General features: G+C 34.5%; 1 protein-coding gene across 3 annotated transcripts in view; it reads left to right on the top strand.

Annotated features, from left to right (window-relative positions):
• Window positions 1–13,107, top strand: part of PRKCZ (protein kinase C zeta) — a 75,636-nt gene that overhangs the window by 32,222 nt on the left and 30,307 nt on the right. For all 3 annotated transcript variants that reach the window (XM_026085674.1, XM_026085675.1, XM_026085673.1), the window contains exons 6-10: window positions 5,393–5,478; window positions 6,104–6,235; window positions 7,472–7,553; window positions 8,582–8,634; window positions 10,547–10,735. In XM_026085674.1, the coding sequence (XP_025941459.1) occupies window positions 5,393–5,478; window positions 6,104–6,235; window positions 7,472–7,553; window positions 8,582–8,634; window positions 10,547–10,735 (542 nt within the window). The remainder of the gene's footprint in view (window positions 1–5,392; window positions 5,479–6,103; window positions 6,236–7,471; window positions 7,554–8,581; window positions 8,635–10,546; window positions 10,736–13,107) is intronic.

Below are 13,107 nucleotides of genomic sequence, written 5' to 3'. Positions count from 1 at the left end.
GTAATTACTACATTCACGGATGCTGTAGTTTACCCAAAACTAAAAATGAGAACACTTCTTTAACACTTCTGTAATTACTATAATGCTTACTATTAAATAAAAACCTGTAATAGTGCAAAACTTATATGTTGAAAAAACAAAAGCAACACCAGATGAAAAACAAGCAGTGCACAAGTACATGCAGACTTTAAGAGCTACAGATTAAACTATTGCATCTGCAGACTCTAATCACATTAATGGCTTTATAGGTTCCTTTCTATTAAGGTGGGAAAACAAGAATGCAAGTTCTTAATCAGTGATTAGCTGGATAATCAGCTGGGAAGTTGTATAGACTAATTTTTTATTTWTCAGGAAAAAACTGTCTCTCTTTCTAAACCAAATACTACATTTTTTTTCTCTTAGTGGATTAGGCATGTATTTAGACACCTGTAATATTGAGTATGTAGGTCAGGCTGTGTATAGCCCTTAAAAATATCCATTGGCTGCCAGAAATGGTAATATTGCCTTGTTGCTTAATTTAAGATATAGTTAGAATTGATCTTTGATTTTTGAGGTCCACTCAACACAGTGTCATAACTCATAGATCCAAAGTATAAAAGGCCAGAGTCATTTGCCCTTGATTTCCTCATCCAGCCCATAGAATATGTTTTGCCTTGAGATGGTTAATTCATTCAAAAAAGGATGTGTAAATTAAGTTTGAATGCCATCAAAGCATAAAACAGATCTTGGATGCTTTGAAAGAATGTCTGTTCGAATATGTACTTTCATTAACTTGTATCCATCCTTCTTTGTCCCATGTTAGAAAGTTTGGACTACAGAATTTGCTGTATTTCTTCATCTTATAAATATGCCAGCCCRACATCTTGCCTTCAGCAAAACTTTCAAACCAGCATGTCCTCTGAATAGTTGTTGAACAGCTTTTGAGATCAGTAATGTAGCAGTGCCAGTGTTAAGAAAGCTACAGGCACTTGAACTGGTTCTTCTGACTCTTGCCAAATATTAGGGATCCAGAAGGTGGAAAAGGTAGGAAATAAAGATTAAATTCCCAGTAGCACACTAGTGTTTTCTACTTTTTTTAATAATGTGTAATGACTAAGCCAAATTGTTATAAATGGATCCAACAAACCATTTGAATCTTTGTTTAGTAAGGCACTTGCTGGAAAAACTGGAGGAAGCAGTTGTCCAGCTTTTAAAACTGTCTGAAAATAGTCATTGATTGATGAGTCAAAATTCTTAATGCTGCAGTAATATGAAGAATTTCAGAGGTCTTAAATACTCCCATAAGATGATAGACAGGGTTGCATATTGCTGTGTAAAGTCATTATAAATTAAAATAATATTTTGATCTCACCCTGTGCATCTTTATGATTGAGAGTCTCATGGAATAGTTGAGACTCTTAAAAGAAAAAAAGGGAATATGACAGTCCTTGAAGTAAAGATCATCTTAATTTGACCAAATACAATCATGTTAGGAATGGCATTTGCAAAAATCTCATGTATATAAGAGAAATCATCTGCTAAAGTTTTGACCCCAAGCTTTGAAGCTATATAATGAATCAAGTCTATGCAAGTTTGTACTGCTTTTTAACACTTTTCAAAATTGCAGTATTCTTTTTGAACTCACACTAAAGCATGAAAGAAAAATATCAGAAATATGARTTCACTTGCAATACCTGTGAAGTTGATAAGGGCTCCAAAAGTTTGTAGCACACGAAACTCTTTTGATATTGATAAGTTGTTAGACAGTGGTGCTTATCTCCTGGCAACCTATAACAGGGACAGTGTCCTCCTTGACGTGTTTGTCTCTTGAAGGAAGGTCTCAGAGAGAATGAAAGAAACTTCATTCTTTGCTGGTATGAAAACTCTCTGTGGTTATATGAATGCCTTTTTCTTCCTCCAGGTTGCAGTGAAGCTGCAAGTGTGATCATCTATTTTATGCAGAGTTAGTGTTAGGTTTTTTTCTGTTATACGTGGCCCACGCAATTGCTTGGTGTATCAAGTGTCTTGCTATAAGGACTTGGATAAACTGACTAAAAAAATAACCCTGATAAACCTACAGTTATGAATGGAGGATTTAAGGAAACAATCAGAGAAATAAGTAAGGACGAATATTGTATTTTTATGATCCAGATTCACAACTTACTGAATCCATAGCTGCTTTGATGCTTCTTGAGATTTGGATTGACAGCAAATACTGGAAGTTTGTTTATTTGGACCAAAAGGTGAGGGGTTTCACACCTTTCTCCTGTTGAACTCAACAGATCTCAAGTGGTTAGGAAGGTGGTTCCAAAGGAAGTCTGCGGAAAGATCTGAAGTAAGCTACAACTTCAGTAACTCTCCTTTTTCAGTTGTGATAACCACTAATGTCTTAGTGGTTGCCTAAAGCATCAGATAACAGGAAAACATGCTCATCTGTAACACTGCTATGTTTTAGTCTTCAGTCATTCTTTCAGTCTGTTCCCTCTTCTTCAAACTGTTCCCTCCTCTTCAAATACTTTCTCTTCATTAGTTCTGTTTTGTTGGACTGTGTCCATCTGACAATTACAAATGCTTACTGATTGCTTTTTAAAGGATTAAGTTTTCTGTTGATTGTTATCAGTGAAGTTCATTTTTCTGAGCACTTTTTTAGGCAAAAACTGCCTAACTGCCTGAACTGCCTAATAAAATAATTCTGCCAAGTTCTCATTTAAATTTTCATTGCACTTAGGAAGGTAGATTCTTTTGTTTTCTTTAAAGAAAGCTTGTATTTAGCAGATTTTGAAGAGCTGTTTGAGTCAAACATACCAAGTGAGACACCTCTATTCTAGCAGCTGCATGTCTGCCACCTCTGTGACATGTAGTCTTTCAGCTTCTTTGAGAAGGTCCCCCTGCCCCCAAATAGTTAACACCTCATTTAATAAAGTGCCATGTCTGTTTCAAACTCTTGTAAAGCAAACGTTTGCCCAAGCAAATAAAATTATATGTGAATATTTAGAGTTGGGCCTGAAGCTTGCGGAGTAACAGAAATTTTAGTATTTTYGTGCCTTACTATTGAAGAACGGAAGTAGAATATTTAAAATCAGACCCATTACATTCAGTGTTTGCACGTTGCATGTCAGTAGCATATGATTTTTGGCTTGCTCAAGTTTAGGTTAAAGTAATACTTCCACTAAGAAAAAGTACTTCTTGAATTATGTTTTGACCATAAAAATGTGGGGAAAAAGGAATGGTTATTGATAAGGTGTGAATATTTAGAACTAATGTTATTTGATACTTAAAAGCCAGAAACATTAAAGATGAATGCTAAAGATTGCTTTGTGTTAACTTCTGAGGGATTATAATTTTACACCTTGCCATGATATAGCAATGTTTATAAATCAAGTCTATCAAAGAGTTTATATTAAGGATGTTCTTTTCTATATTATCTGGGATAATTTAGTTAACACTGCATATTTCTCTAGATATCATCTTGAGTTATGGAATCGGTTCCACTTGTATTAGACTTGATTAGAAGACAGCCTTAAGAGCCAACATAATATTGGACTCTAGGTCAAAAATGAACAAAAAGAACCTATCCAACTTTATGACTGAGTCTTATGGAAAAGTTGTGATGCTTAAAGAGAAAACTACAGCAATATGACAGCCCTTTTTAGGAGGACAGGGAAGAAGTGAGGATCATCTTAGACTGAACAAACTCATTCACTTACTGAGAAACTGAATTGTTTCAGTTGGCAGAGTCAGTGTGCCTAGGTACCAAATGTAGCATCTGAATATGTTAGTGTCAATAAGAGCTCAAAAATGTCAATTTTACTGTTTTTATCTTCTCAGAGAGAGTTATTTATACTTCGCATGCTGTTTAGTTCTCTGTTCCCTATGAAATTGCATTACTTACTGATTTTTCTCTACATTAGGTAAAATTTATTTTGTACAAGCTGTTGCCTGTTTTAAGTTGCATTATAAACAGTATAAATTTTCTTTTTTTAAAAAGACATACAGTTAAAACTTTACTTGGAAATTTAATTCATTGTGCTACTGAAGATGGCTTTTATATAATATCTAAATAAGAAATCACTTTTTTTGAAAGTAATAGGATATTATAACACCAATAAAAACACTTTTCAAGATATTTTTCCAGAAAATGTTTAAGGGGATATGCCATGCTTATCTGGTCTATTTTTAATAGTCTGTAGTCTGTGCTTCATGTTGAAATACTTCAYTGCCATCTAAAATATGCTTCATAGCTTTAAATAATATCATAGTAAACTTTGGGAACTTTTAAAGAAATTTAAATCTGTGAATCTGTTAAATAATTAGTTCTAATTACATCTATTATCTTTTAAAATCATGCTAAATCTATGAGTTTGGGGTTTTTTGCTTTTTTTGGGAGTGTTGCTTTTTTGTGTTTTGTGCAATTTTTGTGGTTGGAGAGGGGGGTTGTGTGTTCTTCTGTGTTTGGGTTTTTTTTAGCCTCTTGATGTCAGGAGTATACAGTAAGTTTTAATATCACTGACTTTTCTGCTTAGTTCATCCCCCTCTTCCCCCCCCCCCCATCCTCTCCACTTCACCCAGTACCCACTAGCATTACCAGCTATAGAAAGCACATGATTCTGTTTATGTGGCAGGGAATGGCTGTGTCCTTTGCAGCTGCATGTAGCTCTGAACTGTACTAGTGTTGCATAACACATTTTTCAACACTTAATACTGAATATCAAATCTCTAATTAGTCTTATAAATAAAGATTGTACATATTTTTGTGCAAAGCAGCAACAAAAGTAAACTTGCAATAGATGCTAGGTACTGTCTTGTATGGCCTCTTGAAATCTATTCTTAATAGCTTAAAAATGATTTCTTATTGTCATGTCTTAGAAATAATTGCAGAAACACATTTGAACTATTTCTATAGCCAAGGAAATATTTTGGTAGTGTTTTCTAGACCAGATAAAAATGAGGTCAAATAATGTAACTCTTGATTTGTAACACCTTTAATACTGCATGTTTTAAACATTGTTAGCACCTAACATCCCTTACATGTTTATACATCAGTTTGACATAGTGAGATAAGCATCATAATTTTACTAGAGGAAGCTGTTTCTTTAACTGTTATCTGTCTCTCTCACCTGAGCTTGAACCAGCAAACAGCCAAGAAACTGTAACAAGATTATGATCGTGTGAGAAAGACAGGAACAGAGAAAAGGGAGAGGCAATGGTAAAAACACATCCTCCAGAATATGTCATTTAAGGCTGCCTTTATAAAAGGGGGAGGGGGGGAAAAAAAAACTCAGCAGGGACTTTAGCTATGCATTGATATTTAGAAAAACAAGATYGTTTTAAGCCACAACTTGCCTGACATAGTGTGTCTGGTTTTGCTGTGCTACCATGCTGCTGCTTTACACCTTTTTAATTTCTTTCTTAGAATCAATCTACCGCCGTGGAGCCAGAAGATGGAGGAAGCTGTACCGAGTCAATGGGCATTTGTTTCAGGCCAAACGTTTTAACAGAGTGAGTACTGTTGCATAAAATGTTGCATTTTGGTAATGTTCTGCAGTTATTGTTTTCTCAATCCATGCTTTTTGTGTGTGGGGAGAGTGGTGAAAAGAAAGGAAAAGCAAGATGCTTATTCATGTGACTTCTCAGTCTGTGCAGTCTTATTCAGTGCATAACAATCAAAAACTCACAAGTCTTTGAATCTGGGGTGGAGTTAATAATATATGATTGGTTGAAAAGTCTTTTTTAAAGTTTCTAAAAACTATTTTCATGAATACTTAAACTGATACATACTTATATGAGCTTTTTTCCTCTCCACCCTTTGTCATTTTGATTGCTTATTAGCATAATTTTTACCTTCAGTATTTTTTCCTCATTTATTCTTTAAGATTAGAGCTTTTGATATTAGTTTTAACTGTTTTGAATCTAAGGTAGTATATAATCTAATTAAGAAAAAAATCTAGTGTGTTGAACAAAAATACAACTACGTTAAGAATCTGACTTAAAAAAAGACAACGATCAATTTTATTATTGAATATTTATTAGGACGTGGGTAGGATAGGTTCTTTCTGCTAGATAACTGCCAGCCTATAGAAGGAAACTGGTAATTGAAATTAATAATATACATTCTGGCTTTTAGAGAGCATACTGTGGCCAATGCAGTGAAAGGATATGGGGTCTGGGAAGGCAAGGCTACAAGTGTATCAACTGCAAATTGTTGGTCCATAAACGTTGTCATATACTTGTTCCACTGACCTGCAAAAGGCATATGGTAAGTTTGCATTCTGTATAAAGCTAAGATGTCTTATTGTGTCCTGTTTTGTGATTTCCAGACATGCATCCTAAGTAATAAACACTGTGTATGGTTGTGGATCATAACATTGGTAACGCTTGGTATTTTAGTTTCAGTTTCCAAAAAGTCTGTGAAGGACAGGCCTTTGAATTGTCAGCAGTAGAGACAAAGTGAGAAAACAAAGTTTGTGATGCAACTTAAGTGCTAGCAAGCTTGAGTTTGAATTTTCCAGAAGAAATAATGCATTTTACATGTTGATAAGGAGTTGACATTGAGAGCCTTAGTGTTTGTTCCTTTTAGGTTGTAGAAATCTTTTAAGAACAAAGGCACTTGTGTGTTTTGTACCACTGGTTGCAAAAGGGCTTTTGTTGCTTTCATGTTTTTTGCCATCTCAATCTCTCCAATGCTATTCTCTTCCCCTCCATCCTTTCCCTCATATATTCCAGCAGCAACTCTAGTATCTTTTCTAGGCTTTAAACTTTAATCTCTGTTCCTAAATTTTAGCCCTTCCCCATGCTTGTCACAGACTGTAAACAGTATCCCAACAGTTGCTGCATCATCACTTTTCTAACTAGAAGCTAAAAACATTATTTGTCTCTACCGGTGCTGCATATGGCTTGTCTTGACATTACTAGGTTTTTTTGCCATTTTACTTATGCATGTTGTTACATCTGCTTGAATAATAATACATCTTGTTATGTGTTGTGGTTGAGACCAGGGTCCAAACATATTACAAAAATATTTGTTATTGTGACCATTATCAATTTATGCAGTACTTTTGCATAATGGGTCTGTTACAGTTAATGTTTTTAAACAGGAGAGGAATATACCAAAGCTTTAAATTGAGCATGTAACATCATACTGAAGTCTGTTTATTTGGTTGCAGTTACATGAGATGGACTCGAAGTCTTCAAGTTTGAATTTTGCAGCAAAATGTGCTGGTCTTACTTTTAGAAGGCAGTTAAACATGAGTCATTGTTACATAAGACTTGAAATAGCACTTGACTTTTTGGAAAATGGGTTTTGTAAAGCATTGCAAAATACTAACATTCCAAAATACTTTCTGCAAACTCCTATTTTCTTTCTGGAAGCTGCAGATATAAGGTTCTCATCATACTGTATTTTTATGGCAAGGCATACCTGTTTAAAAGGGACTGCCTTAACTGATGATTCCCCCCTTCCCCCCCGCCCTGTGTAATTTATGTATTTTGCAAGGATTCGGCCATGCCTTCCCAGGAACCTCAGTTAGATGATAAAAATGATGAAGCTGATGTCCCCTCAGAAGAAACTGATGGAAGTGAGTATTTTTCCTGTTAGGATATAATTCACCTGCTTCATTATTTGGATAAGAGTATTGGTATGGTAGCATGGTGCTAGGTAGTTGTCCAAAAATCTATGAAAATGTAAGTTATTAAATGTTATGTTTGTGAAGTTGGTAATTTTGCTTTCTGTAACATCCTTGGATAACTAAGTTCAGATGATGAGATCTTTAACCTTGAGATTAGGGTTTACAGTTGCCTTTTCTGTGTTTAGTAAGGTTAAGAGTTAAACTCTCAGCTGGATTGCAGCAATAAGGCTCTCTTTATATTAACAAGCAGTGTGAAGTGATGGATTGGATCTGTAGAGCAAAACAGTTGGAACAGGGAGGGATTTTCCATTTTTACCTACATCTTTGGAAGTTTACTTTGGACTAGCTCTAATTTAGCCCCATGGACTAAATACCCATTAAGGACTGGAGTACAGTAAGTGTACTTCTGAAATGTGTCATCTTATTCAATTTCATCCTAAATTCATATGCTCTGAAACCATTCCATAATGTGAACTAAATCATGTAGCAACTGGCAACAACAGGAGATTTTCTCTTCAAACAAACCAAAAATTGAGCTTCAGATCCAAACTACAATGCCAGTGTAAGTGCACCTTAAAACTTTAAGTATTTCTTAATTTTGTGGGGTTTGGGATTTCCCCCCCCTCCCCCCAATCGATATTTTTGATGGTTTAGCTTGTCTTGGTTCAACAATCCATTTACCATGCCTGGTCCTCCTTTCCAAAAGTGACTCTCTGGACCTTGTCAGATACTGTTATGAGCTCAAAGGTTCATTGAATTTCAAAAGGCCTTTCTTACTTTCTCAGAGTTAGTTCTCTCTGCAGTGCCCTTAGGAGCTGCTGTCAGGATTAGGAAAGTAAAGTGGAAAATTTGACCAAGCAAAGCAAACTGTTAACCCGAAGCTACTAAATCATCTTTCTATTTATCATTTTTTTTAATGATTTCTAATGAAGGCTTTAACAAACATCCTACTTTGGTTTATTTTCTTTATTTTGCAGTTCCTTACCTGCCTTCAAACCGGAAGCATGACAACATTAAAGATGACTCTGAGGTATGTTTTAAAAATATGATTGCAATTCACACTTGCGCATACTCTTAATCATACAATTTCTCTAAAGTAGCTGATTATATTTGTCCTATATTTTTTTTCTGCTACCATATAAAAAAAGTCTGTTTCTCTTCTGAAAATTGGTATTTTTCAACATTTTTTATCTTTTTTTTCCCCCTCCATTCATGTTAGAACAACAGTGATTTATCAGAGGATTTGAGTTTATTGGCCCCTGCAACATACAGTGGCTTTAACATTTTGTCCTTTCTGCCCTTTCTAATGGAGGTACACCTCTTACCGTCCTCAAGCTAACACTGTAAAACTGGTTCAGTCTGGTAATACGTTAACTATCCAGCTCTTTGAAATGTTTCATATAAATAATACCTTCTCAATTATAGAGAGCTCATGTGGAAATAAAAGTAGAATAACATATGCTTGTGTTCTGGTGTTAGCCCTTATGTAGAGTGTCTGGCACACTAAGAATGTTATTCCCTTAAAGCAGTTTGAAAAATCCCAGTATGCTTTAAATAACTCTAAAGGGCTTAAAAAGAATTGCTTTTGAATGCTTCTGGCATATATGAAATAAGTAGAATGCASTTGGAGCGCTAGCAGGTTGTTTTCCCACTACCAGCAAGCCTGCACCTTCTTTTCTCTACCTCCACTACAATCCTTGTCATTGTCATTCATTCACACTTCAGCAGTTCCTGCTCTTGGGCAAGTAACTGCCTTATTTTCAGGCACGTCTTTAGGTTTTGTCTCAATTTTAGAGACAGAAAGGTATAAATTTGAAACACACTGGAGAATTTTAGTTGCTATCTGGAATTACTGACTTCTATTGTAGTAGTGCTCAGATGGTGTTCACATTTAAATTTTGGATGCTGACTTTGTTCAGCCATCCTGAATTACACTGCTCTGACTTTCCTATATTCCTTTTGAGCTTTAGTAAATTAATTTAAGGTATCCTACAGAGAGGATGCTGCATTCTGGGAGTTTTGTTGACTAGATCTTTAAGCTTAGAGCAATCTCTTCTAATACCAGTCAATCCTAGATCAAGATTCTTTATATAAACGCTTTCCATAGTTCAGCAGAATGTTGATCTGACTACAAGTACAGTAGTATGAGGTCAGATAAAAATAGACCATAGAAGTATGTCAAAGCATTGTATACACTGGTAAAGCATGGGTTATCAAAGTGCCTGTTGTACTTTTTCTAGTTCAACTGCTTGATCTTCAGTCTTAATTTTGACAAGCCTAGACATGTGTTTTCATTCCAGAAAATAGATAAAATTTATCTTAGAAAATAAATAATAAATTTTAAAATCATGTTCTTCATAGTGGAATATTTCCTGCACATTCTTTCTTTCGAGAAACCAGCATCTGCTTCTGCATGTTTTCAGGCAGCTATTAGAAATCTTCATTTTCATTAAAAAACTAGTGAATTTGATATAGATGAGAGTTGCATAAACTCATACCAAGGCAGGTATATTCATCAGGAAATTATTGTTTCTGTATGTCTCTTCTTTAGATAGCCTTTGTAAACTTGTTCTGCAACATCCATCAGAATATTAAAGACAGAATTTGCATGGAGTGAACTGTAATTCTACATGGCTTATGGTTTGAGAATTTGAATAAAACCTCATTTCTTTAGGCATTACCTTTTATTTTCTAGTAGGGAATATTTAATCATTCATTAAACTACTGCCTTGAGAACACAGCATTTCCTAGTAAAAGCAGAAATAATACCGATAAGAAATTTCTTAAATTGTTATAGTCTGCTATTCATGTCTGTGTGCCAGTGACAATGGTGTAAAAACTCAGCAAATCTTGTCCAGTGCTTAAAGGTCTCTTTGCTGTAATAGTTATTTGTTATGAAAATGTCTTCTCTCTCTAGCATCTATTTGTTTCTTTTTATACAGGATATCAAACCAGTCATTGATGGAATGGATGGAATTAAGATTTCTCAGGGGCTTGGACTACAGGACTTTGACTTAATCAGAGTTATTGGACGTGGAAGCTATGCCAAAGTTCTTTTAGTTCGGTTAAAAAAGAATGATCAAATTTATGCCATGAAAGTAGTGAAAAAGGAATTGGTTCATGATGATGAGGTAAAACTCTGTGTTAATTGTAATCCATTCCATATCATAAAAACTTGGTATTGTTTAACAAAAAGCATTCARCTAAGAGCAGCTGAAGTTTTAGACAGCATTTCTGTAATAGTTTTGCTGACTTGTGAACTAATTTTTCATCAACTATGAGTGTGAAGTGTAGCACTGAGATAAAATCTGAGAAATGTCCATTATTTTAATAACATTTAATAACTAATAATAAAGACTTAGTAGAATGCATATGAAAAATATTCTTCCATCTTAGATGTGCTGATCTGTTAGTAATGGGATAAATAGGGTGGAATTTGGGCACTTAATTTTAAAAGAAAACAAAGATGTTATTTTCCAGGGCAGATGGATTCATCAGCAAAGTACTGTTTCTCTGTTTGGAATAGGAACTGAAATTGTCKTCTTGGTGTTTAAGAACAGTTTCATGTAATAGACATAAAGTTTTTGTGCATAGAGGTTGTTTTTCAGTACATGCTTAGAAACGCATAGAAATATATATATTTGAATGTATAAATATACATTTAAATCACAACTATATATAAGTATATATTTAAATCACAATTATAGAGCTTATGTACAAGTGACACAATACTCTGGTTTATTTTTTCCATGTGTTTAAAAAATTATGCTACTATCATTTAAAGTCAGTATGGTTAACTGGTTTATTAAAAAATWCAGTATCCCCTACAAATTAGTGCTACATTTCTTAATTATTTTTAAAATTCTGTTAAATTTTTTTTTATAATATGGTATCTCAAATGCCTAAATTAGGGGAGGGGAAAGGCAAAAACAAAAAGCCTGGAAAAAACTTTCTCCATCTTTTTGCTATAATATTCAGACTTCATGAGAGGACTAGATTGGTTCATTACACTTATGAAAATAATAGAAAGGAAATAAAGAAATCAAAGCAAATAAGGCAGACTGGGCCATCCACAATGCCATTGGACTGGAACGTGCAATGTTAAGTAATGAAACGGGATAGGGTAACTAGAATAGTTGGTATCAGACAACAGCCCTGATGCAACAACTGTCTCAGACGTGACAGAAAGGAGGAGAAAAGCAAATGTTTTCAGGCTACCAGCTTTATTGGAATGCTACATTGTGACATACTGGTGGGGGAGTGACAGTGTATCTGAAGGATTATATGAAGTGTGACAGCATAAAATACTTGCTTAAAAACAAGTATTGTGTTATCCTTGTGGGGTGAAATCCCATGCTCTAATAATACAAAGAGCAGATAGACTGTCAGTTTGACCTAGTAAGGAATTCCTTCTATAGCTGTTCTTACAATAGAGAATTTTTCAAATACAAATGTGACTTTTAACCTGACAATGTTATATTAGTTTTATGGTCTGAGGAAAACTGGGTTTCCAGAAAGTTGTCGGGGGAGGGGGATATAGTTTTAAGCACTGATTGTGTTGGCAGTTTTAATGAGATTCTTTAGTAGCCATCTATGTCATTATTCCAGAGACTAAGGTTAGGAGAACAAAGTTACAAAGTTTTTTTTCTAAAATATTTTGGCCTGCTCAATTTAATCTGTCTTTTGTGACTGAAAATCAGACTGCTGCATAGTTTATTTGATATTTCTTTATAACATATGTTTTTCCAAGAAAGTAGAAGCTAAAGAGAAATATTTAATGGAGTATGCAGTTATTCCTAAGAATCAGAGGTGGATAAGAAAAGTTGTCCTCATTTGAATAGTAGTTTTCATACATAATGACATAGAAGATTGAGCTAATTGTTTTTCTTTTCTGTAAGATAGGCTGTATAATGGAATGCTGGGAATTGATAGGAAATCTGTTGAATTCTGTGAACACATGAGATATTGCAAGTAATGGAAATTTCACCTAGTAAGTGTTTCACTGATAAAAAGTAATTACATAGCAGATATCAATACAATTAAATCTGCCAGCACTTTGCGTGTGATGGATAATATCGGAGACAAACGAATGCTTCCCCCAAAAGACTGAAGCAAACAAATACCTCAGCTGCTACTATGGAATTTTTTCCTAAGCTTAATCCTGTGTACAATAGTACCCTAGTACAATACTGGTATACTAGTACACTTCAAAACCAAAGTTGTATTGTACTAGTCTTTTAAGGAGCTTATTCAGTAAAAACAAATTTATTGTTTTATTAAAATTTTTGGTTTTGGCTTATATTTGGACCCATGTTTGCCCCTTCCAAGATGTCTTCAGGAGTGCATAAGCACAAAACCTGAACAAATTTATATGTATTTGACACTTCTTAACAACCTTTGAGATTTTGGTTGCTCAGCCAGACGTGTTGTCCTCAGGTTGAAATCTTTGTTTTCTCTTCATACAATGTTTTCACTAATTATTCCAGACAGGAAGGCCTAGTTT

Source organism: Apteryx rowi, unplaced genomic scaffold, assembly GCF_003343035.1.
Source record: "Apteryx rowi isolate R43461 unplaced genomic scaffold, aptRow1 scaffold_67, whole genome shotgun sequence".
In the NCBI taxonomy this organism is placed as follows: Eukaryota; Metazoa; Chordata; class Aves; order Apterygiformes; family Apterygidae; genus Apteryx; species Apteryx rowi.
Note: the sequence above shows the minus strand (reverse complement) of the source record. Positions and strands in the feature narration are given on the sequence as shown.